This window comes from Cydia splendana, chromosome 19, assembly GCF_910591565.1.
Source record: "Cydia splendana chromosome 19, ilCydSple1.2, whole genome shotgun sequence".
NCBI classification, from domain to species: domain Eukaryota; kingdom Metazoa; phylum Arthropoda; class Insecta; order Lepidoptera; family Tortricidae; genus Cydia; species Cydia splendana.
The window spans coordinates 4,299,921-4,326,427 of NC_085978.1; the positions used below are offsets into that span (position 1 = coordinate 4,299,921).

The 26,507-nt window shown below is 43.4% G+C and overlaps 1 protein-coding gene across 1 annotated transcript; it reads right to left on the reverse strand.

The window, feature by feature from the left end:
• Positions 1 to 720: 720 nt before the first annotated feature.
• Positions 721 to 26,183, reverse strand: LOC134799923 (eukaryotic translation initiation factor 3 subunit A-like). Its single transcript, XM_063772362.1, has 22 exons — positions 25,993 to 26,183; positions 25,532 to 25,760; positions 24,796 to 24,970; positions 23,593 to 23,781; positions 21,988 to 22,096; positions 20,923 to 21,127; positions 19,831 to 19,997; positions 19,290 to 19,427; positions 18,604 to 18,808; positions 17,879 to 17,978; positions 17,481 to 17,710; positions 14,986 to 15,178; positions 13,342 to 13,446; positions 12,014 to 12,143; positions 10,158 to 10,360; positions 9,151 to 9,302; positions 8,181 to 8,425; positions 3,753 to 3,822; positions 3,176 to 3,343; positions 2,717 to 2,804; positions 2,201 to 2,540; positions 721 to 1,660 (listed from the first exon to the last, which is right to left on the reverse strand). Exons 1-22 carry the CDS (start codon positions 26,039 to 26,041, stop codon positions 1,614 to 1,616), a joined length of 3,537 nt encoding a protein of 1,178 aa, XP_063628432.1. The 5' UTR covers positions 26,042 to 26,183; the 3' UTR covers positions 721 to 1,613.
• Positions 26,184 to 26,507: the final 324 nt, after the last annotated feature.

Below are 26,507 nucleotides of genomic sequence, written 5' to 3' on the forward strand. Positions count from 1 at the left end.
ACGAACTATAGGTACTTATTTATACTGGCTATTTCAAAAATAACAATCGAATGTCAGTCTTACATTATGACATTACCAAACCGCACCGAATGTTATCACTATATCGTAGTTGCTTTGATACCTACTAGTAATTCCCTAAAAGTAATGTCATTATCAGCCTTACTGATAGTATCTGGCCGGCAAAATACAATTTATTATGGGATAACATACAAATATGAAGCAATTTGTGACAAAATATGACATATAAGTAGGTACTATTAGGCACTGAAGTAAAAATAACAAATAACCCTTATACCAAACGTAAATGCGTCCGATGTAAAGAAACATTGAAGCGTTTGGGCAAAACATTTACATAATTGAAATGTAGATCTAACATCTGGATGTTATAGGATGATTTAAAAGGTATTTGTGTTTAGCAAGCTCAGCAGCCTAAAACAGTCGTAATACTTGTACATTCGAGGTCAAAGTTTATACTCTTGCACTTCTTTGTAATATCTAATCTAATAATAATTAGGCGAATCATATAAACACATCTTTGATGTAGATTATACATGGCTGACAGTGCTATTAATTAATATAAAGGATCCACCAGGACACAGGATTTTATTTAAAAAAAAGTCAGCACTCATTCTAGTACCGTAGAAGTTCAGGAAATAGGAGTTTTGGGATGTTTTAGGAAGTAAATAATAAGGGGTTATGTAGGAAATAAGTAAGACAAAATATGCCCAAACACGTCAACGTAATGTTTATTACATCGTTAGTAAAAGCATTGATACAATTAAACATAAGTCTGAATCGGATTACATGAAAAAGGGGTTCAGTATGAGACCTTTAACAACCACTTGGATTGGCAATAGCGTTGTGAGGGTTAAAGCCAAGTCAATACAGATGTAGTGCATAATTGTTTTCCTTCGATTTTTCTCGGAAAGTTCGTATTTGTCATGGTACTTCAGTCAACTTCAGTACTTTTTGTACCGAGACTGACTGAAATAACAAGACACGTTCGTACATCTCCGTGAAGATACGAAGCAAAATAATGATGCACTACATCTGTACGACTTTTATTCATATGAAGTTACCCCTTTTATTATTTATATAAAAACATTTGAACCATGTTTCTTTAACACGCACGTAGCGAACGTGACATAAATGCGTGTTTAATGTTTATTTTAAGTGTATTGGCAAATGCCGCCATTTATCACTAAGAGATAATTATATATCTCATTTATCTGTTCTTTATTAGTTTTATTACATAAGAGAGGTGTACAAGAGACAAGGCTTAAAGCCTCACAACACTTTACAAGCTTACTGATGGCGCCAGCACCGAAGTAGAAAGACGCCATTTTACGTTACGAATATGGACTCTATTGTAATGCATGTGCGTGTATTTTACACTGTAACACTGGCGGTGTACGATACGTTCTAATGTGAAATCATCTAAACATGTGAAAATAATACAAAAATCATGAATATTAAAGCAATCACAACACTATAGAGCCAAAACTATCGGCGAATGTAAATTTAGACAGTTATACAATATTCAACCTAGTACCGTACACAACAGGGTAGAGTTTGCAAAGTGGTCTCGGGTGATACTGAACCCTTGGGTGCGTTTAGCGGCGTGTGACCGGTTGCCAGTCGTCACCGTCGGGGTCGCGGGCTGTAACAATGAGAAAACGCTCAATATGGTGGTCAAGAGGAGCACAGAAAACTGAACTGACAGACTTATAAAATCGTTACAATCGTTGCCAAACATCAATGATTATGATTAAACATTGATTAATATGCCGAATACCGAATAATGACCGAATATGCGGCTCATAGAGATGATGAAATAGAGATTTGAAACATAAAATATATACCTAGACGTGTTCGTATGTCTGTTAATTTAGTTTTCTGTGGCAGAAATGACAAAAAATAGACAAACACTTACTTTTGAAGAACGAGTATGGTCGTGTTTATGAATTTATTCACTATTCTGTTTATAATATTTGGTAATATATCGATGTTCAATTGTATATGTCCATTTGAGATCATAATAGAAAATTCGAGTTATTTCATCGTCTTTGTTAATCAATTAAGGTTACTTTTTTAAACTGTAAATACATTTTTTTTATGATTTGGTTCGCGTTACTTCGTAGTACCTATTAATAGGAATACTTACAATTAAATTGTGCAAAAATAAAATAAGTGTACTCACGTTTCTCCTCACGACGAGGCGGCGGCGGGCGTCTATCCCTGTCGTCACGTCGCGGTCCGTCGCGATCCTCTCGCCGCGGCCCGTCGCGATCATCCCGTCTCGGTCCATCACGGTCCCGGGGTCCATCTCGGTCGTCACGTCGCGGGCCGTCGCGATCGCGGGGTCCATCGTCGCGGCGCGGCGGGAAGCGGTCGCGGTCGCCGCCGCGGTCGCGGAAGCCGTCGCGGTCGCGGAGCCCGTCACGGTCGCGCGGGCCGTCGCGGTCGCCACGCGGGGCGTCGCGGTAGCGGTCCTCGCGAGGTGGTGCGTCTTTAGTACGCCAGGCTGATGATCGTTCCTGCTGTAAAATATATATTAGTGTGAGAGTTGCTTAGCTCTAAAAGCAGATTAATTTGTAGTGTGCTGAATTTAAGATTTTGTAAACATTATAGTAATGGATTGGATTTTTACATTAATTTGTTTCTATTGTGTTGAAAGTAACGCTAACGTAGTGTTTAGTTAGTGTGTGTGACTTACGGAAGGAGCTGGTGGGGGGTCGGCGGGTGCGCGGCGCCAGCTGCCGCCGTCGGCGCCGGGCCCGCTGGAGCGCCCGCCGTAGCGCGGCCTGCACCAAACAAGCTTTATTAATACAAACACTACAAGTAACCGAAGCGAACTCCAGTAAGAACGAACGACAGAACATTTATAGTAGTCTTTTCGAATATGGTCCGCGAAAAAAGCCAAAGACACATCACATGACCTATTATTAGCCAGGTCGTAAATATAATGCTCTCGGTACTGGTTTTCTATACAATACCGGAACCGGGATTCCCCAGTTCTCGTCATACAAACTCAGTACCGGGAGGAATCCCTAGTCGTAAAAAGGAAGCGGAGCTTCGTCGAGTCAAACAATTAAACACACAAATTGTGTATCTGTCTCCTGACCATGACTTGGGGCCTGTTGAGTCACGTAAATCACGTGTAACAGAAGCCTACCTGTCGCGTTCCGGTTCCCTTGTGTCCCTGGAGTCCCTCGGTTCCCTCGCGTCACGCGGCTCGCGTACGTCCCGGGTGTCACGCGGCTCGCGAGTGTCGCGCGTGTCGCGTGCGTCGCGAGCCGACCGCCAGGCGCCTTCGTCGCGCGGGGGACCACGCTCGTCGCGTCTGGGAGAGGAACATACATGAATTTTAATGTGACAATGTAAGGATGGAAATAAGAACATATTTGGCGTTTACATTTGCGCAAGAAATTAGTGGAGTTTTTGGCTGAAAACGTAAGATGATGTGTTCTCACTTCTCAGTTGAATATATACTGCAGGGGTGTGGAGAAGTGAGCTCTTTTCGCTTCGTCGGTATTTATATGCGAGAATCCTATATTACAATTTACAAATCTTCGCATAAATATCTTGTTCTTACTACAGCTAGCGTCATATAGAAGTTATAGTGAAGTCAGTTCTGAAAATTCTTGGTAAGGGCAACTGCCCTTTTGATGGACTCATCAGGGGACATGTTTCAACTGATACGATAGTGATGAGTCGAGTAGTGTTTCGGACAGAGATAGCAGTGACATTACCTGTCCCTGTCGTCCCGGGCGGGCGCGGCGCGGCGCTCGGGGGAGCGCGCGCCGGGCGAGCGCGCGCGCGCTGAAACAATAAACTATAGTTAACATTTCTTTCATTGATTTCATATAATTTTATCATCATGTGAAACCTAAATCTTGTATTTATATTAGTGTCCGACCGAAACATGTTTTTTTGCCGAAACCGAAACCGAAACCGAATGTTCGGCTTTGGCTCTAGTTTCGGCCGAAACCGAAACCGAAACCGAACCTTTTTTAGACTTGTTAAAATCGTTGAAAAAATGTCATAAAACCACTTTTACACACATATTATGGGGCTGTCAACACCCAATGTCCTTGAAATTGATGTTACTTAAGCAGTTTTTTAAGAAAATTACTAGAGTTAGACCAAGATAATTCTGCAACGATTTTGATAACACACGCAGTGCATGTGTTATTTTAAACGTCAAAACTTCTGTGAAATTATGACGTATAAATAACATTTGCACTAGTTGCACTGCGTATGCGTATGCTATCAAAATAATTGTAGAACTTTCTTGGTCTAACTCTATTCATTCACCAGTCAAGCCAACATGCAGATACAGGGTCAACCAAAAACGCGAAATTTTTTGTTGACAATATCGCAAGGCCGGGTACCGATCTTCACCTGGGCCTAAACGTCCGAAGTGCCCCAGTGAGGCGAACTTTAATTCATGCGAAGTCAAAGCCGTGCTTCAGGCTTCAGGATAAGTAGTTGAGCACAGACTCCAACCAATGTCCATTGTATTAAAAAGCGAGATAGAGTCGGACCAAAAAAAGTCTGCAGCGGATTTGATAACCCACGCAGTGCAAATGTTATTTATACGTCATAATTTCATAGAAGTTTGACGTTTCAAATAACACTTGAACTGCGTGGGGTACCAAATCCGCTGCAGACTATTCTTGGTCTGACTCTATTTCCTTGAGCGCTGGTGGTCTAGCGGTAAGAGCGTGCGACTTTGAATCCGAAGGTCGCAGGTACAAACCCCGGCTCGTACCAATGAGTTTTTCGGAACTTATATACGAAATATCATTTGATATTTACTATTTGCTTTTCGGTGAAGGAAAAACATCGTGAGGAAGCCGGACTAGTCCCGATAAGGCCTAGTTTACTCTCTGGGTTTGAAGGTCAGTCTGATGGCAGTCGCTTTCGTAAAAACTAGTGCCTACGAGTTGCCTACCTAGTTGTCAATTGGACCCTAGGCTCCCATGAGCCGTGGCAAAAATTCCGGGATTACGCGAGGAAGATGATGAGTTTTCTTATTATTCCTTTGCCCAGGCCCAGTAACATCCCAACTAACATTAGGCGCTAAATTTAAGGGTTACAAGAGATTTATATAAGCGCCTATTTACTCTTTAGGTGTTGTTAGTACTCTAAAAATAGGAGTTATAGCCGGCTATAACCCCGTTTTAACCCCGGATTGGGCACAAATTTTATCACCGTAAGATTTATAACAGTGCTACAGTAGGGTTAGGGGATAAAAAAAGAGACATAAGAGCGGTATAGTGGAGCTACAATAGTGTTAATTAATTCTTTAGGAGCTATATGGGTTCCATATAGGTGACTACAAACTGTTGTAGTAGAAGAGCGCTAAAGTAGTGCTGTAATAGCGTTGATTAACAACTTAGGATTTAAAAGGGTGCCAAATAAGCGACTACTAACTGTTTGAGTAGTAGTGTAGAGCTATATAGTTGATACTTTCAGCTTTAGATGGTATATTAGCATTTAAAGTCAATATTTGTAACACTCAAGAAGGTAATTGCACATTTTTTCCTTAGCCCTGACTGCTTTGGTTGCAGATGTTTCCATTTTGTATTATTATTTGTAAGCTTGCACTGTGACAGCTTGAAGTGAAATGTAATGGCGGATAAATAAAAGCAAATAATTATTTTAGTTCACCGATGCCGGTGTTATCTGCGGATTTATGATGGCGAAATTAATTACACTGTCAATAACTATATGTATTACTAACAAAATTTTAAAGGGCCTCTGATCCTTTGCATATTTATCTGAATATAATATTTTTTAAATTGTGGTCCACCGTATTTAATTTTCGCAAAATTACACAATATACGTGAAGTCCGGTTTTAAATACAACAATACTAACATTATGTCTATATTGAGTAAAATTATCGATTTTTATTAAGTATTTACGTTCTAATTAACAATTTTTGTTTTGCTTATTGATTCATCGGTCATATTAACATGGCGCTATAGGCTTAGGTTGTAAGTAAGACTCTATTAACACTATAAGATGTACTAAGGTATTGAATAACGCCCGTCTGCGACTACATGATATATAAAAGTGACTCATAACTTCTCTTTTCGACTGTAAGTGAGACAAGAGAGTTAAGAAGCGATTGCGAGTAACGGAGCTATAAAAGAGTTTTTATCGCCTGTTTAGAACCTTAAGTGAAAATTGCAGCTGCTTATTACTCATATAGATGTTAAGGTGGTAGAATTCACTTTGAGCTATAACACTAGCTGCTTAAGATCCATTATAGCCGCCAAAACGGCTGCTGTGGATCTTAAAGCTATACATGGACTTCTTAAAGACCTTGATGTCACCAGAGCCTGTAAGCTTAGAGTATATAGCTATTCTCCAGCCGTTATATGTCTTTAGGTGATAAAATAAGTGCTAAGTGTCGCCTAATTGTTTGTTGGGATACGACAGTGCTATCTCATTTACTCCGATACAATTAGTTATTAGACAGTGTGCGCGTTATAGGTATTAACAGCCTCTTAAGACTGCGTCGACCGTCTAGTGGCGCCCTCATTAGTGGAATTGTGTTTTATAATAAACCAATTAATTTCTGCACCTATACATGAATCAGTATATGTAGGTACATATTAATATATATAATGTTGTCCTACTTATTCCCCAACTTTTGGTATTTGTCACATAGTTTAGTTTCATAGTACGAAGTACCATTTCGTAAGTTTCGGCCCGGCCGAAAGGTTCGGCCGTTTTTTGGCCGAAACCGAAACTACAGCCGAAACATGATTTTTTGGCCGAAACTGGCCGAAACCGAACCTTCGGTCGGACACTAATTTATATCCCAATTATTTCTCAGCCGTTTGGGTAGTCTATTGGCCAATTAGGATTGTATTCCACCTAGAGTCGCACCGAGAAAAGTCTGCAGCGGATTTGATAGCCCACGCAGTGTAAGTGTTATTTATACGTCATAATTTCATAGAAGTTTGACGTTTCAAATGACACTTTCACTGCGTGGGCTATCAAAATCGCTGCGGACTTTTCACGGTCTAACTCTATCCAATTTCTTTGTCAAATGTGTATTGTATCTCATTTTGCTTAATGAGAGAGTGAGACGCAATGACATTGGACAGGTGGAATACCACCCTTAGCAACATGCGTGAACAATAATTTATTACGTTTGTTCAATAACACCAAATTAGTGCAAACCTAGAGTTGACTAAGGCCCACTTGCACCATTCCACTGACCTGGGATTAAGCGGTTTAACCGTTAACCTAGTGTCAAATTGTACTGGTAACCATGGTAATGCCAGGTTTAACCGGTTAACCCCGGGTTAGTGGAATGGTGCAAGTGGGCCTAACCTGGGCGCCACGGCTCCGCCTTCTTATCATCCTTGCCGTCTCCCTTGCTCCACCAGGCGCTCTCCTTGCCATCCCTGTCTCGCGGAGGGTCCTACTTAAGTACCTATAGTGGACTAACCTGGGCGCCACGGCTCCGCCTTCTTGTCATCCTTGCCGTCTCCCTTGCTCCACCAGGCGCTCTCCTTGCCATCCCTGTCTCGCGGAGGGTCCTACTTAAGTACCTATAGTGGACTAACCTGGGTGCCACGGCTCCGCCTTCTTATCATCCTTGCCGTCTCCCTTGCTCCACCAGGCGCTCTCCTTGCCATCCCTGTCTCGCGGAGGGTCCTACTTAAGTACCTATAGTGGACTAACCTGGGCGCCACGGCTCCGCCTTCTTGTCATCCTTGCCGTCTCCCTTGCTCCACCAGGCGCTCTCCTTGCCATCCCTGTCTCGCGGAGGGTCCTACTTAAGTACCTATAGTGGACTAACCTGGGTGCCACGGCTCCGCCTTCTTATCATCCTTGCCGTCTCCCTTGCTCCACCAGGCGCTCTCCTTGCCATCCCTGTCTCGCGGAGGGTCCTACTTAAGTACCTATAGTGGACTAACCTGGGCGCCACGGCTCCGCCTTCTTGTCATCCTTGCCGTCTCCCTTGCTCCACCAGGCGCTCTCCTTGCCATCCCTGTCTCGCGGAGGGTCCTACTTAAGTACCTATAGTGGACTAACCTGGGCGCCACGGCTCCGCCTTCTTGTCATCCTTGCCGTCTCCCTTGCTCCACCAGGCGCTCTCCTTGCCATCCCTGTCTCGCGGAGGGTCCTACTTAAGTACCTATAGTGGACTAACCTGGGCGCCACGGCTCCGCCTTCTTGTCATCCTTGGCGTCTCCCTTGCTCCTCCAGGCGCTGTCCTTGTCGTCGGGCTTGCCGTCCTTGTCGCGGGGCGCGGCCGCGGGCGGGGGGTCGCCGCGCCGCCAGGAGGAGGAGGAGGAGGAGGCGGCGGCGGCGCGCTGCTCCTCGAGGCGGCGCTGCACCTCGGCCTCCTTGGCGCGGGCCTTGGCCTCCACGCGGGCTAGGTATTCTTGGTGTTCCCTGAGACAATATAATGATTACGTGGTTTTGACTACTTACTTTTATTAGATTCGTGTTTTTGGTTTTGTTATTGTGTTATTTGTGTCGTGTATACACAATAAAAAAACTGGCAAAAAGCACTTCCTTTAACAGAGTAATTCCATGGTTCAAATTCAAAACCACTTCAAAACATCAACAACCCACATGATAACTATAAAGGGGCCCACTGATTAACAGTCCGCCGGACGGTATCGGCCTGTCAGGTAGAACAAAATTTTGACAGTTCCGAACAATTGACAGGCCGTGATCAGTGGGCCCCTTAAGATAAAACATCAGAGTGTCTAGCCAAGATGCCAAACGTTTGCGCCGTAGCGAACGAAACGGTGATTTCTCTCTTAATCACTCTTCCATATTTGTGTGTGACACATTAGCGATTCGTTCGCTACGAAACTGTAAACGATTGGCATCGTGGCTAGGCACCCTGTTAATTTCCATTAGACGGTATTGAAAAATAGTTTTTCTACTTCTACTGTAATGGATTAATTAAGATTTCGTATACCAAACTATGATTGCGTACTTTTCATGTATGAACTCCGAACTCAACTATAATATTTATTTCGATACGCTAAAGTAAACTATAAAATACTACGAGGTATTCTAACATGTCATCACGTCCGTCCTCCATGCGGGCAAGAATAGCCATTCTTCATCGCTAACAAATATCAAAATATTAAAAGCGTAGTTACCTCTCCTTCTTCTCTTTCTCTTCGCGGGCGGCGGCCTGCTCCTCCGCCAGCTTCCTCTCCCTCTCCTCTCGTTCTTTGCGCTCCTCCTCCTCCTTGATGCGGCGCGCCTCCTCCGCCGCGCGCTCCTCTGCGAGACGCTTCTCTGCCAACCACTATAGGGAAAAATCGGGTTTAGTTTACTAAACAATTTAGTTAAATCAGGCGTGGCTCACTCCGCGATTTCGTCGCTTTGCTACAGGTAGCTAAATATACATCCGTTCCGCCCCAATTTTGGGGAAAGCCATAATCCGCGCGTGGCGCTGTCGCCACCTAGCGGCCATATCTGTGCTGATCGTAACAGACGCGTTTTGTTAGAGAGTGAGTCTTCTGTACCTAGTACTATTATTTATTCTGTGGTTAAATTAAACATATATCAATTTCAGTATATGAGATATAAAAAAAGTTTAAAGGGGCCCACAGATTACCAGTTCATCGGACGATATCAGTCTGCCAGTTCTTCGGAACTGTCACCTTTTGCGTTTAACTGTCAGGCTGATATCGTCCGGCGAACTAGTAATTTGTGGGCCCCTTAAGGCCGAAAAGTTTTCAGGCAAATGATAATTAGCTAGGGATCTTCTTGCCACGCGGTATTTTGGAAGCTGTAGTGTCACGAGTAACATATTAGCACCGCGTTATGCACAATATGCGCGCGCAAGCATAATGCCTTATCGGTGCAACGGAATTAGTCAATGGAGTTCCATGGACGTGGATCGTTGAGCTTGTGATCAAAATGGGGTTGGCCTGTCGAAGTATTTAGCAGATGGCGCCAGCATAGCTTGCCCTGTTAACCCCTAGAAATGTGTCAAATTTTTGTTTTTTTAATGGAATTTAATGCCGTAAATGCCAGCCCTTTAAAAGCCAATTCTCATAGAAAAAGGTGCAAGCTATGATGGCGCCATCTATGCAAACCTCTGACAGTCGCCAACCCCATGGATATCCCGGCAACTGTAACTGTGTAAAGCAATAACCTCCTGCCGGCGCTGCTCGGCGCGCTGCTGCGCTCGCTCCCGGCGGCGCTTGGCGCGCTCGGCGGCGAGCTTGTCGGCGAAGGCCTTGAGGCGCTGCTGGTGCGCGGCGCCGCGCTCGGCCGACAGCCGCGACACGAACTCGTCGCGGTGCGCGTGCATGCGCGACAGCCGCTCGGCCGTGGCCACGTCGCGGGTGCGCGCCTCTGCAAGTAAATGCCTGCATTTGTATTTTGTATTTGTAAGTAATACGGGGAGTCCTACAGATGTATTGCATAATTGTTTTCCATCGTATTTTCTCGGAAACGTTTGTATTTGTCATGCTACTTCAGTCAACCTCAGTACTTTTTGTACCGAGACTGACTGAAATGGTAGGACACGTTCATACGTTTCCGTGAAAAAACGATGGAATATTATTACTACATCTATAGCTAACGTGAGGCCTTAGAGCATTTAATAACTGGTGAGGCCTTGGTGACAGACTTTCTGTACAAATCAGTCTGCCGATTTTTGCAGAGGAGGGGCAAGTCAAATGTATGGCTATTTGTACGTAACGTACAAATAGCCATGTCAGATAAACGTCAGTCCATACAAAACTTTGGACAATTGTGCAAGGTTTTCGGCAAAGGGGTAAGGCTCTTAAAGGCGACTCTGGTTATTTAATGCTCTATGCGTGAGGCCCATATCACACCAACTAAAAGATAGGAGTCGAAGCTATAAGGTCAGCATTAGCATTTCCGATTACTTGATATTAGTCATATATTTCTACCTAACTCTAACGTGAAAAATCCAAGGACCGAATAACATCCTTAAAAAATATTTTCTTTTATCCGATACCAGTCAAAAACTTGTGTAGGCTAAATTAACACAGGACGCCAAGAAACGTCCTGTCGCGTCTGGCCGACATGATGGTTTACCTCCGAGGCCTACCATTGCGTAACAATGGTAACATTAGCAATGGGATTTATTTCGGAGGCCACAATAAGTGAAAACCCAATTTAACTAATTATAAATCTGAGTGATCAATCACTTCTTAGGATTTCGTACCCGAAGGGTAAAAACGGGACCCTATTACTAATACTCCTCTGTCCGTCTGTCTGTCTATATGTCCGTATGTTTGTCACCAGGCTGTGCTCATGAACCGGTCATAGCTAGACAGTTGAAATTTTCACAGATGATGTATTTCTGTTGCCACTATAATAAAAAATACTAAAAACAGAAAAAAATAAAATATTTAACTAAAGCCTGCCTTAAGTTGCAATTTTATATATTGTATATATGTAAGTATAAATATGTATTATGTATATATATATTGTATATTTATTTGTGTATTAGGTTTTGTTGTAATACTAATATAAGTAGTTTTGTAATATGTGTGTTTGTGTTTAATAGTCTCCATATTTTGCTCCGTGCACTACCTGTTGACTTTTGTTTGAGTTCTACATTTCCTGCTACCCAAAGGTTGTCTGGAAGAGATCGCTCTTTAGCGATAAGACCGCCTGTTGTTACCTGGTTCTATTTTTCCGTTAAAATTTCTTTGTAGTTTTACATGTATGTAAAATGTATAATTATTGGTGCAATAAAGAATATTTACTTACTTACTTACTTACTTAACTGGGGCTCCCATACAACAAACGTGCGTTTTTTGCGTAATGGTACGGTACCCTTCATGCATGAGTACGACTCGCACTTGGCCGGTTTTTTTATAGCAAGAAATTGTGTTAGGTAATATTCAAAGCTTCAAGCAAGGAATATGTACGGAGAAAGGATGAATAACTGTCAGTTATACGTGTCAGTCGTGTGGTCCGTTGTTTAAGTCAATAATGGTTGAAAACGTACTCCCAGAAGTGTCGACTTACCGATAAGTTGTTGTATGCGTTCCTTCTCCTGCTGCTCCCAGAAGGCCTTGTCCTGGACCTGCTTCTCTTCTAAACTCTTCTGCAGCAGAGGGATCTCCTCCAGCCGTTTGGCGCGCTCGAAATAGTCCACCTACGATGATATAGGAAGATTTATTATAGTATTAAATGTGTCGAGTCTTAAGGCTTAAGGCCTATTTATGGTGTGAGAACTCGCATGCGAGTTTCATTACATTGCGGTATTTGATTGGTCGGCTGAATTGGATGTAACCAATAGTCCTCAATGTAACTAAAATCGCATACGAGTCCGCGCGCCGTGTCAATCAGCCCTTATTTAGACGGTACAACTCGCAAGCGCGATGCGTTTATTTTCACTAATATCTCAATACAGTCAGCAGCAGAAGTTGCTAAGCGGGCGAGGTATTCAAAATTACCTTGACACGCTCTTATTCTCTTAGCAATAAAGTCGCGCTAAGATCATTTTGGACACCTGGCCCGCTTAGCAACTTCTGCTGCTGACTGTACAACACGGTAACATTGGGTACTACGCACTAACCCCCTTATTCATAAACGTTTACTAAAGTTGACAAGCCGATATTTTTTTTTTTTAATCCCACAAGTGCCACATAATAATCGTTTGTCCCTTTCCATCATACCAATACGTCGGAAAGGGACAAACGATTATTATCGGCTTGTCAACTTTAGTAAACGTTTATGAATAAGGGGGTTAGTAAAAACACTAAGTTTAGTGCTGTTACTAAATGTACGTTATTTCACTTCACTCGGTAATAGACGGAAAAAAATGTGCAGGCATAAATGAACACAGAACGCTTATAGAGCGTCCTGTCGCGTTTAGCCAACAGCATGATGTGCCTCCGAGGCCTACCATTAGGTAACAACAGTGACATTACTAATGGGATTTATTTCGGAGGCAATGTGCAGGTATGCACCGTGACCACAGAATAAATAATAGTACTACCGTACAGAAAGGACACTTCCTATAAATCCGAAGTTTGACAGCGATTCAGGGAACAATCATGCTATTCCTTTCTAATATATGGCCCTATGCCTTTCGGCTATTTAGAGTTGTTAAAATTAAAGTCTTTATCTTATCTGTGGTCGTGCACGCAAAAGGACGTCAAGTGGTGCCAACCCTAATAAATTCTCGGAGCAATGCTGCGCCGAATAGAGCCGAGTTTGCACGAAAGGAGTGTCTCCCCACTGCCATAACATTTTACATAATGAGAGAGTGAGACGCAATGCACATTGGACCAAGAAATTGGATAGGTGGAATACCACCCTTTGGTCTAAGGTCTAGGAATGGCAGTTACCTTTTTCTCCTGAGACTTGAGCCTGGCCTGCAGCTCGCGGCGCTCCTTCATTAACTCTTCAGCCTCGCGTTGGGCGATCGCTTCCGCGTCCATTTTCTTCAGCACCTACATTTAAATACATTAACTTGTTAATTGGATACATTTTCCAAATTCTTATCTTCTTGGTACCTTTAGGGCTCATCCACAAATTACGTCACAGCAACAGGAGGACGGGAGGTCATGCCAAGTGTGACGACAGTACGTGTATTAAAAACCTATCTTTTTCCTATGAAGGTCAAGGGGCCCTCCCGGGCGGGGGTTTAAAAATACTAAATTGTGTGATGTAATTAATGGACGACCCCATAGTAGTAGTTGACATAAAGTTAACAACAAGTAACAGTCAGATTTATATTTTGTTATCGATTATTTTTTTTCAGGTTGCGTGGATAGGTAGTTCCGTATTTTATACAAATTAAGCGCAATTTCACCTATAAAATCTTCCACTGAGTTAAGGGGCCCACTGATTAACAGTCCGCCGGACGGTATCGGCCTGTCAGTTGTTCGGAACTGTCAAAATTTTGTTCTAACTTCCAGGCCGATACAGTCCGGCGGACTGTTAATCAGTGGGCCCCTTTACGTACTTTTGTAACTCCACAGAAACATTTTATTAGTACCTACCAAGTCCTAAGTTGGGATTTCGTATTTATTCCACCCTGAATGAGCTCTTCAAATCAGCCAAATAATATCCAAATCCAACAAAAAAAATCTACAATAATAAAAAAAAATCGACAATAATCGGCCCAGATATTTGTGCAGGCATAAATTAACACAGAACGCCAGTACGGCGGCCTGTCGCGTCTAGCCAACAGAATGATGTGCCTCCGAGGCCTACCATTATGTAACAACGGTGACATTACTAATGGGATTTATTTCGGAGGCAGTGTACAATTGTAGGAAAAAAATTGGAACTTATATTGAGATGTGCGCGATTCTCTCACGTAGATGATACCATTCCTGACCGTCTAGCATGAATAGGGCATTTTCCTACTAGTCAACTTTGTTACTTTTTTAGAACTGTCAAAACGATTTGCTAATATGGAATTTATATGAAACATTACATCGTGACGTCACGGTCAACTCACCTACTTTTTATATTTCTATCCGATTTTTTAAATAGAACGTGTTTTTAAAAATAACTCCTATATGTGTTTTTCTAATAATTATCTGGTGCTTTATTTCATGCATGGTGTAAAATAATTTATTTTAAATTCAGTATAATACCGTATTGGGGTCTCTATTGTTTCCCATAAAGTTTTAAGTTATAATGTATTATTTGTCCGCATTCTCGTTAGTCATAATCAGTTTTTTCAAGTTTTTTGTAAAAACGCGTAACTTTTCAGGATTGCCACAAAACAAACCATAAACATATTTATAGGATAACCTTACAAAAATCCCGAAAAGGTTAACGGTTTCAGAATTAGGACTAATGATAATATGACAAGCAATACATTATGACTTAAAACTTTATGTCAAACAAAGGGACCCCCATAATTTGACTTCTCGTATGAACTCGCGCGCGAGAAGGTAATGAATCGCTAGCAGGTCTGAAGCATGTGTGTCTATCCTCAGGGTGTGTATATCTAGTGTGTATGTGTATGTGTGTACCTCTTCATCAAGCTTGGACAGCACGCGCTTGCCGACGTCGCTCTGCGAGATGTGCGCGATCCTCTCGCGCAGATGCCGCTCGCGCACGGCGGCCAGCTCCGAGGCGTGGCGGCGCTTCTCGCGCTCCTCGCGCTCCGCCTCCTGGCGCCGCGCCTCGGCCGCCGCGGCGATGCGGAGCTGCTCCTCTTGGCGCCTGAACAATTATTCCTTCAATATAATAATCCGTTTAAATAGTTTTATTTCATTAATAGTTATCGAAGACAATAATTCATTATTAATAAAAATGCTAAGTTATCATGGATGCTTACAAATAGCTCAGAAACCTATAATTACAACGAAAATAACTCGTAATAGAATTATAATTTAGTATTTAGAGTGAATTTATTCTTAACCTTTGTATTAGGTACTTCGTACGTAACCTTTGTATTTTGTTCACGAAATGATAACTTGTTAAATGAACAAAATGTAGAACATTCTACTGTGTCGAGCAAGATTCCAACTAGCGGCCATTCGGAACACTACTAGACAAATTGGACCCCCGGGGAATTTTCTATCACTTCCCTGATTGCTCGCACGCTCGGGGAAAAACGCATAGCGATATTTTTCGCATGATTACTACACTTTAACAGCGTCAAAGTCTCTCTATCTCTTTTATACCAATGCCAATCAGGTTACCTGAGCTCCTCCTCCTCGCGCACGGTGTTTAGCCGCTCGATGTACTCCTTGCGCTCCTCGATGATCTTGTGCCGCTGCAGCACGCGCTGGTGCTCGGTGTGCTTGTGCTCGTGGTAGTGCTGCACCATGTGCTCGGTTACCTGAGCTCCTCCTCCTCGCGCACGGTGTTGAGCCGCTCGATGTACTCCTTGCGCTCCTCGATGATCTTGTGTCGCTGCAGCACGCGCTGGTGCTCGGCGTGCTTGTGCTCGTGGTAGTGCTGCACCATGTGCTCGGTTACCTGAGCTCCTCCTCCTCGCGCACGGTGTTGAGCCGCTCGATGTACTCCTTGCGCTCCTCGATGATCTTGTGTCGCTGCAGCACGCGCTGGTGCTCGGCGTGCTTGTGCTCGTGGTAGTGCTGCACCATGTGCTCGGTTACCTGAGCTCCTCCTCCTCACGCACGGTATTGAGCCGCTCGATGTACTCCTTGCGCTCCTCGATGATCTTGTGCCGCTGCAGCACGCGCTGGTGCTCGGCGTGCTTGTGCTCGTGGTAGTGCTGCACCATGTGCTCGGTTACCTGAGCTCCTCCTCCTCGCGCACGGTATTGAGCCGCTCGATGTACTCCTTGCGCTCCTCGATGATCTTGTGCCGCTGCAGCACGCGCTGGTGCTCGGCGTGCTTGTGCTCGTGGTAGTGCTGCACCATATGCTCGGTTACCTGAGCTCCTCCTCCTCGCGCACGGTATTGAGCCGCTCGATGTACTCCTTGCGCTCCTCGATGATCTTGTGCCGCTGCAGCACGCGCTGGTGCACGGCGTGCTTGTGCTCGTGGTAGTGCTGCACCATGTGCTCGGTTACCTGAGCTCCTCCTCCTCGCGCACGGTATTGAGCCGTTCGACGTACTCCTTGCGCTCCTCGATGATCTTGTGCCGCTGCAGCACGCGCTGGTGCTCGGCGTGCTTGTGCTCGTGGTAGTGCTGCACCATGTGCTCGGTTACCTGAGCTCCTCCTCCTCGCGCACGGTGTTGAGCCGCTCGATGTACTCCTTGCGCTCCTCGATGATCTTGTGCCGCTGCAGCACGCGCTGGTGCTCGGCGTGCTTGTGCTCGTGGTAGTGCTGCACCATGTGCTCGGTTACCTGAGCTCCTCCTCCTCGCGCACGGTATTGAGCCGTTCGACGTACTCCTTGCGCTCCTCGATGATCTTGTGCCGCTGCAGCACGCGCTGGTGCTCGGCGTGCTTGTGCTCGTGGTAGTGCTGCACCATGTGCTCGGTTACCTGAGCTCCTCCTCCTCGCGCACGGTATTGAGCCGCTCGATGTACTCCTTGCGCTCCTCGATGATCTTGTGCCGCTGCAGCACGCGCTGGTGCTCGGCGTGCTTGTGCTCGTGGTAGTGCTGCACCATGTGCTCGGTTACCTGAGCTCCTCCTCCTCGCGCACGGTATTGAGCCGTTCGACGTACTCCTTGCGCTCCTCGATGATCTTGTGCCGCTGCAGCACGCGCTGGTGCTCGGCGTGCTTGTGCTCGTGGTAGTGCTGCACCATGTGCTCGGTTACCTGAGCTCCTCCTCCTCGCGCACGGTGTTGAGCCGCTCGATGTACTCCTTGCGCTCCTCGATGATCTTGTGCCGCTGCAGCACGCGCTGGTGCTCGGCGTGCTTGTGCTCGTGGTAGTGCTGCACCATGTGCTCGGTTACCTGAGCTCCTCCTCCTCGCGTACGGTATTGAGCCGTTCGACGTACTCCTTGCGCTCCTCGATGATCTTGTGCCGCTGCAGCACGCGCTGGTGCTCGGCGTGCTTGTGCTCGTGGTAGTGCTGCACCATGTGCTCGGTTACCTGAGCTCCTCCTCCTCGCGCACGGTGTTGAGCCGCTCGATGTACTCCTTGCGCTCCTCGATGATCTTGTGCCGCTGCAGCACGCGCTGGTGCTCGGCGTGCTTGTGCTCGTGGTAGTGCTGCACCATGTGTGCGCGCGCACGCTCGCGCTCGGCACGGCGTCGCGCGGGGAAGAGCGTCTGTACGGCGCGGGACAGCACTTCGGCGGCGCGGACTAGTTGCTCGCGGACCTGGAAGATTACATATTAGTACAACTCAAATTCCTACTCTTAAGGTTACTTGCACCAATCACTAACCCGGGATTAACCGGTTAAACCTGGAGGTAGCATTTTTACAAACACTCCATAGTCTAAAAAGTAAATCCGAGGTCTGCTAGGTAAAAAAATGTAAGTTCATACCTCCTCAGCGGGCGTGGCCTGCAGGATGGCGCCGCCGCAGGCCTCGTCGGCGGCCGAGCACCACTCGCCGCCACCGGCTTCCACGCCGAAGTGCACGCACCTAAACAATCATAGTTTCATAAGGCAGGTATTCCACCTGTCCAATTTCTTTGTGCAATGTGTATTGCGTCTCACATTTTGCTAAATGAGAGAGTGAGACGCACTAACATTGGACAAAGAAATTGGACAGGTGGAATACCAACCTAAGATATTCGTCTTCGTCCTTCAAGTATTAATCAAAATTAAATGATATTGTATAGCGCGCGAGCTGGTATATATATATCTATTCGCAAATCTTATACGATTCCCACCGACCGGCTGGAGTCGAGCCGCGCTGGAGCGCATTTTCAATGTGCCTATACATTACATTATGTATGGTAGAAGCGATGACGTCCGTCCAGAGCCGGCCGCGTTCGCGTGGAGCCGACCGGCTTGCGGCCGTACAAATGTAAAAATTGTAAAATGCGCGCTGACTCCGGCCGTTCGGTGGGCATCGTACTTTCCACGTCGCTTGTATCTGTAAGCGCCACTGGCACCATTCCACTAACCCGGGGTTAACTGGTTCACCTTGGAGTTACCATGGTTATCAGTACAATTTGACACTGGGTTAACGGTTTAACCTGTTAACTCCGGGTTAGGGGGATGGTGCACGTGGGTCTTAGAGGTAAGTAAGTTATCGGACTGACTTGTTGGCGTGGTCGACGCGGATCTGCATGTCGTTGTGGCGCACGCAGTCCACCAGCAGGCGCTCCAGGTGGAACAGGTCGTCGGTGGCGGCCAGCTGCAGCAGGCGCGGGAACTGGACGCAGGCGTAGCACTGGGCCACTTGGCGGACGAGCCGCACTAGCGCTACGTCGTTTAGGGCGTTCGTGTATTGCACCAGTGGCGAGTCTGTTGGAGAAAATATAAATTATATGTCTGACCCAAGAAATGTTCCTATGAACAAGGCCAAGTTCGGATCCTTTATTTTTCGTTTATAACCCTTAATAAAATGGAATTAGACTGCATATGTGCTATTTCATATTTGGTCGACATATCAGCATGTTTGGAGCAGTACGATTATTTATTTCTTTATTATACAAGGCTAGTTGAGTAATGTACTAAAACTGTTTAAAAAGCAAATATTAGCATATCAGCACGATATTAGTTTCCTCTCTTCCATTCTGTGATTTACATTTTAACTGAAAAAAAAAAGACAATTGTAACCTTTCGTATTTTTTAAAATACTTAGCTTAACTTTCCAAGAAATCCAAGAATAAACTATGTAGCCTGTCAAGTCAAGTTTTAAACTTCTCAGTCTTAGAATAAAGTTACTTACGTATATTATACGACAAAAGGTTTAAAAGATAAATATATAATAAGTGTTACTTACTGGGCTCCTCCTGCAGGGCCTTGATGACTCCCTTGACGTTGTGGCAGATGGTCAGAGGATCGAACTCGACCTCGAGCCAAGCATACAGCTGCTGGAGCTGCGGAGACGCCAGTCCCACCACGTTGAGACGGACCACATCTGTGAACAAAATACAATTAGGTTTCTGTTTACCCCGCTGAATGGTATTGATGTGATTTTCAAGAGAAACATGTGTCAATGGTACCTGGTGATGATACCATGTAGTGTACTGTGAAATGACAATGTTGTAGATATTTTTACAAGGAACTAAATCAAAAGTTCTCTTAAAAAATGATCATGACCACGAAGTCACTTCACAGGAGTCCACTATGCAAATCAGGGGCTCCCAACTGTTTGTGCGTCAAGTCATTTTGAAAAAGAAATTAGTCATAATATAACAACACCAAAGACTGCATTTTAAGTAATTATTTCTTAGAGGCATTTGTTATACAATAAAACTTCTTTCTGATTATTGTCAAGCAGGTCTCTTGAGAACTAGAATTAAAACTGCAATTTGGTATACCTTTAAGCAGGCTGGTCCTGGTGGGCGGCTGGGCAAGGCCGAGCAGCACGGCGAGGCGCTGCGCCTTCTCGACGGGACTCTTGTCCGTCTCCACGAAGCGGTCGAACTCCGGGTGCAGCGAGGGCAGTGGCACCGACAGCACGGCCACCAGCACGCGGCACGCCATTCTGGTAAACAAACGAGTTGTTTAAATTACTTGAAAACTAGTCCCTCGCATTATTCGATCAGCGCTCGACATATTTCGATCAGTTTTGAGGAATGAGTGCTAATGATTCCTACGCGAGTTAGAGATATTTTGACACTATGAAAAACGCGAAAACGTAAAATTTATATGGGTAATAAATTATAAACTATTTTTTAAGTTGCAGAACTAATTCATTTCTGAATATTTAGGAAATTTTTGAATAAGATATAAATATGTGCACCTACTCCTAAGTTGCAGAAATGCAGTGATTTAGTTGGGTCAAAATTCTTTTGGTTGTCTTGATTTTTGTCCCCAAAAAATGTGACGTGGAGGAGCTTTTTGTATGGGGTGAAATTAAGTTTTTTATTTTTATCAAGAAAATTATAATTATAAATCTACAGCTAGAAAGACATCCTATAGCACTCAAGTTTATTTTTATTTGATACAAGACAAAAATAGAAGCATGACAGAGTGGTCAGAAAAGAATTTTGACCCAGCTACTTTCAGTATCATGTTAAACAATGTGCTGAACAAACTACCAAACTATGATAGCTTTACTGTAGTATGGTAGATTAGTAGATACTTTTCACGCGTTGTCCTGATACTATTGCAGCTGACATATACTCACTTCTGCAGCTCCTCCTGGGTGATGTTCTTCTTCATCTCTCGAGACATCTGGAAAAGCTTTAGCAGAGCTGCAGCGTGGAACAGGCCGTGGCTAGGCTTCCAGAAGACCAGGGCTAGCTTATATGGTCATGGTCTACTCACTTCTGTAGCTCCTCCTGGGTGATGCTCTTCTTCACCTCTCGAGACAGCTGGAAAAGCTTTAGTAGAGCTGCTGCGTGGAACAGGCAGTGTCCAGCCTTCCAGAAGACCAGGGCTAGCTTATATGGTCATGGTCTACTCACTTCTGCAGCTCCTCCTGGGTGATGTTCTTCTTCATCTCTCGAGACAGCTGGAAAAGCTTTAGTAGAGCTGCAGCATGGAACAGACAATGGCCGGCCTTCCAGAAGACCAGGGCTAGCTTGCCGTAGTAGTTGGCCATGGTCTTGGCCACAGGGGTCTTCTTGGACATGTTCATGAGGCTGTGTATGTCCTCAATTGCCTTGTAGGCTTCCTGTTAAGGAATATAATATTTTTAAATAAATCAATAAAAAGGTTTATTTTTATACTACAAACAAGCATACGGCTCGCATGATGGTAAGCCTCCTTAGCCTATGGACGCCTGCGACTCCAGAGGTGTTCCATGCGCGTTGCCGACCCTAACACTCCACACCCTCCTTGAGCTCTGGCAACCTTACTCACCGGCAGGCACACCACATTATGAGTAGGGTCTAGTGTTATTTGACCATTAAACCAATTTTTCATATTATAGAGGACTTTTAACTTACCCCTTGGTATGGAGAGCAGTAGGTAGTAACTTTAAATAGTACATTGTATACTAACATGTCGGACTCTTTATAGGTCAAAAATATTGATAAACTCTTTTTGGTTAAGAGGTGGGTCATCATTTGATCATTATTTGGGTGTTTGTTCCCGAGTCATTTTTAGGGGGTTCCGTAGCCAAAGGGTAAAACGGGACCCTATTACTAAGACTTCGCTGTCCGTCTGTCGGTCTGTTCGTCTGTCTGTCTGTCACCAGGCTGTATCTCATGAACCGTGATACTAGGCAGTTGAAATTTTCACAGATGATGTATTTCCGTTGCCGCTATAACAAATACTAAAAACAGAATAAAATAAACATTTAAGTGGGGCTCCCATACAACAAACGTGATTTTTTGCCGTTTTTTGCGTAATGGTACGGAACCCTTCCTGCGCGAGTCCGATTCGCACCGGTTTTTTTTATTGTAAAAGTGGTTGTAGATTTTAATACTGTTTCCTGTCACCCAGTAACAGGTCAGAACACTCAGATATGCCATCATTGTAAAAAGTCCTTTTGGTTTATGACTGATGATTGGTAATTCATGTATAACTTGCCTGCCAAAGCTCCATCTGAATGGCGCTGTCCAGCTGGAACAGCCTGGTTTCCAGGTTGAGCTGCTGAGTCTCCGGCTTGGAGATGCTCACATTGCCGGTTTGCACCTGGAATTATGATCATTGTTAGTATATTTGGAATACTAATAACAAAAAAATGCACATAAATGATATATAGACCTAGACCAGACACTCTCATGGACGCCGCATATATCGGAGGTCAGTAGGAAGCTATTTGCTTCGCTGCACTCTCTAAGGCGACTGCAAAACTTTCTTCCTCTTACTACTAAAATCTGTCTTGCTCGCTCTCTCTTACTGCCACTCCTCGATTATGGGGACATTGCTTTTGTTGGACCTAAGGGAAGAACTGCTTGACAAGCTAGAGCGCTTGCAAAATGTCTGCATTAGATATATATTTGGGCTGCGTAAGTACGATCGCGTGTCTGCCTTCCGCTCGCAGCTTGGCTGGCTTCCGATACGTCGTCGTAGGGATGTGCATGTTCTGTCATTACTCTTTAACGTGTTATTTAATCCCGCATTCCCTACGTATCTTTCAGAAAGATTTAGTTTTTTGGCTACTGTTAGCGGTCACCGTCTGCGATCTAGTGCCAATCTGACTTTAGCCGTTCCATCGAAAAAGTCGCGTGCGTACTGTAGGTCTTTCACTGCCTACTCAGTTAAGCTGTGAAACGATCTACCAGTGGACGTCAGGAAATCGCAATCTGTTGCCTCACTCAAGGAGAAGTTGAAAAAGTTGTGGTTTTTAGACTCCTGATGTAGTAAGAACTGAATACTTTATATATATATATATATATATATATATATATATATGCTTATGTATACATATATGTATATGTGTATTATATGTAAGTATATATAGGTTTATATATAGGTATGTTTATAGTTTATATGCGTATTTATAAATATGTAGTACTAGTTTTTCTCTTTACTTATTGCTCTCGTCTTCCTTTATGTGTATCCAAAATTCTCATATTGCTATTTGTCCATATTAAATTGTCTTTCACCTGTTAGTATTTGATCCTTTCGCATTTTCTCAAAGGTTAGCTGGAAGAGATCCCTTTTAGGGATAAGTTCGCCTTTGTACATAACATTTTTATTTTTGTTTTGTTGTTTTCCGTTTTATGTAAACCTGTTTATGTGCAATAAAGTGACATACATACATACATCTATCATACTCTTTTCTCTAATGTTAATTCATTTGTGCAGGCATAAATTAACGCAGAACGCCAGTATGGCGGCCTGTCGCGTCTAGCCAACAGAATGATGTGCCTCCGAGGCCTACCATGTCGCAACAACGGAGATATTACGAATGGGATTTATTTCGGAGGCAGCTGTATGTACAGTACAGCTGCATGGAAACTTGTTTACAGGGGTTCACTTACCTTTGCACCTTACTGTAACATATTTTGATTTTCTCGTTTGAACCATCTTCAGACTGTGCTAAGGGGCTCTAAGCTCTAACTTTATTTGTTGCGTAAGATGGGCGATATCATCAATTGGGGCGTTAGTAATACTCGCAGGGTGATTTCCATGTGATTTCACTCATCGGGTTATTAAGAACTACTCTATAGTAAGATACTTACAGTGGGCTTGCAGATATCCTCCAAATGCTTCCTCAGCTTGTCACAGAGCTTCCTGAACTCAGTCTTGCGAGAGTACTTCAGGCAGAACTGGAAGGCCATACGCGCGATGTCATGGTATAGGGTTTCCACGTGCGCGTTCGTACGGAGCAGCTCCAAGCATTGGCAGTAGGACTCCCAGAGGAATTTCACCTGGTGAATGACATTAAAAATTACAGTGATATATGTATATATATAAAAATAAATCCCTATTTCCCTTGGTCACGGCACCACGCGTGAACGGCTTGACCAATATCGCTGATTCTAATTGTGTTGTGTTTGTTATTTTCAGGAGAAGGTCTTATGAAAGAAAAAATTAAGAAAGTGCAAAAAAATAGATAGATATAGGTAGGTGAAACGAAGTTCGCCGGGTCATCTAGTACCTAATAAATAAGCCAGCCTTATGATTCAGTCATACAACAAGCAGCAACTTTCTCCTGTGCATAGCTGAAATAAATTATACTATGCTTCTCCTGCCTCTTTTCAGATCTGTTTAGCCTACATAGTTATTTTGTGTACTAGTTTAGGCATTATAGAAGGAAATAGATACAAGAAATATTATCTAAATAAATATTATCTTAAGTTAAGTTTTTTTAAGATAAAAAAAAAAGTTAAAATAAAATTGCCAAGATTTAATACACAATCTTTAGAACCTTGGCAATTTTAATAAACTTACGACCACTCAACTAAAAAATTATATGTAATTTTGTAGAGACATAAATGAACCCAGAATACATAATAGTGGTGCATTCTGCCGCGTTTAGTCCATATTTGCTGTGCCTCTGAGGCCTACCATCTCATAACAATGGAATTATTAGAAATGGGATTTATTTCAGAGGCATACTATACTAGAGATAATATACCATGCCGATGGGCCCTGAAAATACTAAGTCAGGGCTCTCACTTGCTTCACCGAGGAAGCAATGAGTGTTTGGCACTAGTGTAAAAAGAAACTGATTAAAAATATAACCTGGGACTTTGAAGTTTTGACATTGTCTATGGCTGGGATTTGAGAGATTTGTATGACAATTTTTTGAGGACAGATCCTTTTTTGCTAGACTATATCCGAATGTCCTTGAGTAAACAATCAAACTTTCATCAAAATGTCTCAAATAGAATTAAAACCAAATCAAGTTGTCTATGGTTTAATAATATTAAAATACCTACCCATGGAGTAAGTATAGTCCTGTCAGAGCGGTCCTGCGCATCCTCCCCGGACACGGCACTTAGTAGGATGCTCTCAGGTGTAGCAAGGTTGTCAAGATCATCAGTGTCGATGACAGCCTGTGTGGATTGCGCCCGGGCGGCCTCCGTTCTCTCTTCTGCCATTCGTAAATAGCCTCTGTGGATACAGAATTTATGTATTACTTCTAAAGTACATATTTGTTAGACACATTGTGAAGATTTAGTAATTATCAGTAGCGTTGGGTGGTATTCCCTTACTATGCGTCTCACTCTCTGATTAAGCAAAATGTGAGATGCCAATAAACATTGGACAAAGATATTGAACAGATGGAGTACCACCCTTTGAAGAAAAAAACTATGTTGAAAACAAAATAAAATCCCTTGTGTATTATAGCGCCAAGGAAAGAGAGCAAAATATTTAGGCACATGAGAAACAACAATAAAAACATTCAACAAACAACATAAAACAAAACAACACAACTTTTATTTTGTGCAAAAAAAGCAGTAAATAATGTAGGTTGCTGCTAGCCATGTTAAATACTGTTTTTTATTTAATTATGAACTGAATTTATGTAGTAGATGAAATTGGCTAGGATTGAATTTACACTAATGCAGTTCATTCATTGAATACATTCCAACATACTATGTTTACAAAATGACCTAATGCATACAGGAAAATTACACCAATTTATATGAGATAATACATCCAGTAGCTTACCTAATGACTTGTTCCAAAGATCCAACGTTCACCGACTGGAACATGTTCCGGTACTGGAACAGGCCTTCTTTCGCGATGTGCGACTTGCGGAGGTCCACACACAGTTCCAGGTACTTGAACATAATGGGCTCCAGCACCGACTCCGACCAGTTGTAAGCCCATTTCTTGTTGCGGAACACCTCTTGCAAGGTGTCCAGCGCCCGAGCGGGCTTGTTCAGGTCCATAAACTCTGTGAGATGAGACGCCGAAGAAAGGCATTTTTAGTTTGGTTATGTTAATAACTATTTAATAACAAATCCGTAATCAAGGTCAAACTATATCTAATTTGCTATTAGAATTTCCATATTTAACTAATTGTGTGGATAATGCTAAGAAGGTGGGTCTGTTACGAAATAAAGGTCAGAGATTGGGTCAGAGATATAACGTGCAACGTGGTAAGATTGCATGAAACTTGAACTCACCATTGGCCCGTTTGAGGGCATTTTCCGGTCTTTGACCGTATCGCGCCATGATTTACACTGCACTTTTCACTTCATTAACACAATTCTGGGACGTTTAGTCTTGGTGAAAGGGAATAATTCGTAAATTATTCCTTTCCAAGTCACCGGCCTGACAGGCTGCAGGACAAAATGGCTGTCTTCATATGTCAGTTCCTCCGTTTTCCTTTAGACTATTTGTGTGTAATTTCAACCAATTACTAATATCGTTCGTCAAAAGTACTTGCTATCAACCAATAGAATTACAGGAAAAAAGCGCACTAGCTCCGCGTCATTCTAATTTTACGCAAGGGAAACAGAGTGACTTCCGGTTACTTAAAGCACCCATGCACGATGAGACAATTCTTTTCATTTCATATAATTAAATTAAATTTGGTTATTTTATAAAAAAATATATACTAATAATATTTTTATGTATTGATATATACATAAAAATATGATATTTTTGATACAATAGAAAAATTTATTGAACTTTCTCT

What these genes read in the sequence shown, in the direction of transcription:
- LOC134799923 (XM_063772362.1), bottom strand. Translation starts at nt 26,041, where the DNA reads ATGGCGCGATACGGTCAAAGACCGGAAAATGCCCTCAAACGGGCCAAT. An exon ending in GATGGAGCTTTGGCAGGCAA is followed by an intron (nt 21,128 to 21,987) that starts GTTATACATGAA and finishes CTTAACAGGAAG; the next exon opens with CCTACAAGGCAATTGAGGAC. An exon ending in ACGCATACAACAACTTATCG is followed by an intron (nt 10,361 to 12,013) that starts GTAAGTCGACAC and finishes ATTTACTTGCAG; the next exon opens with AGGCGCGCACCCGCGACGTG.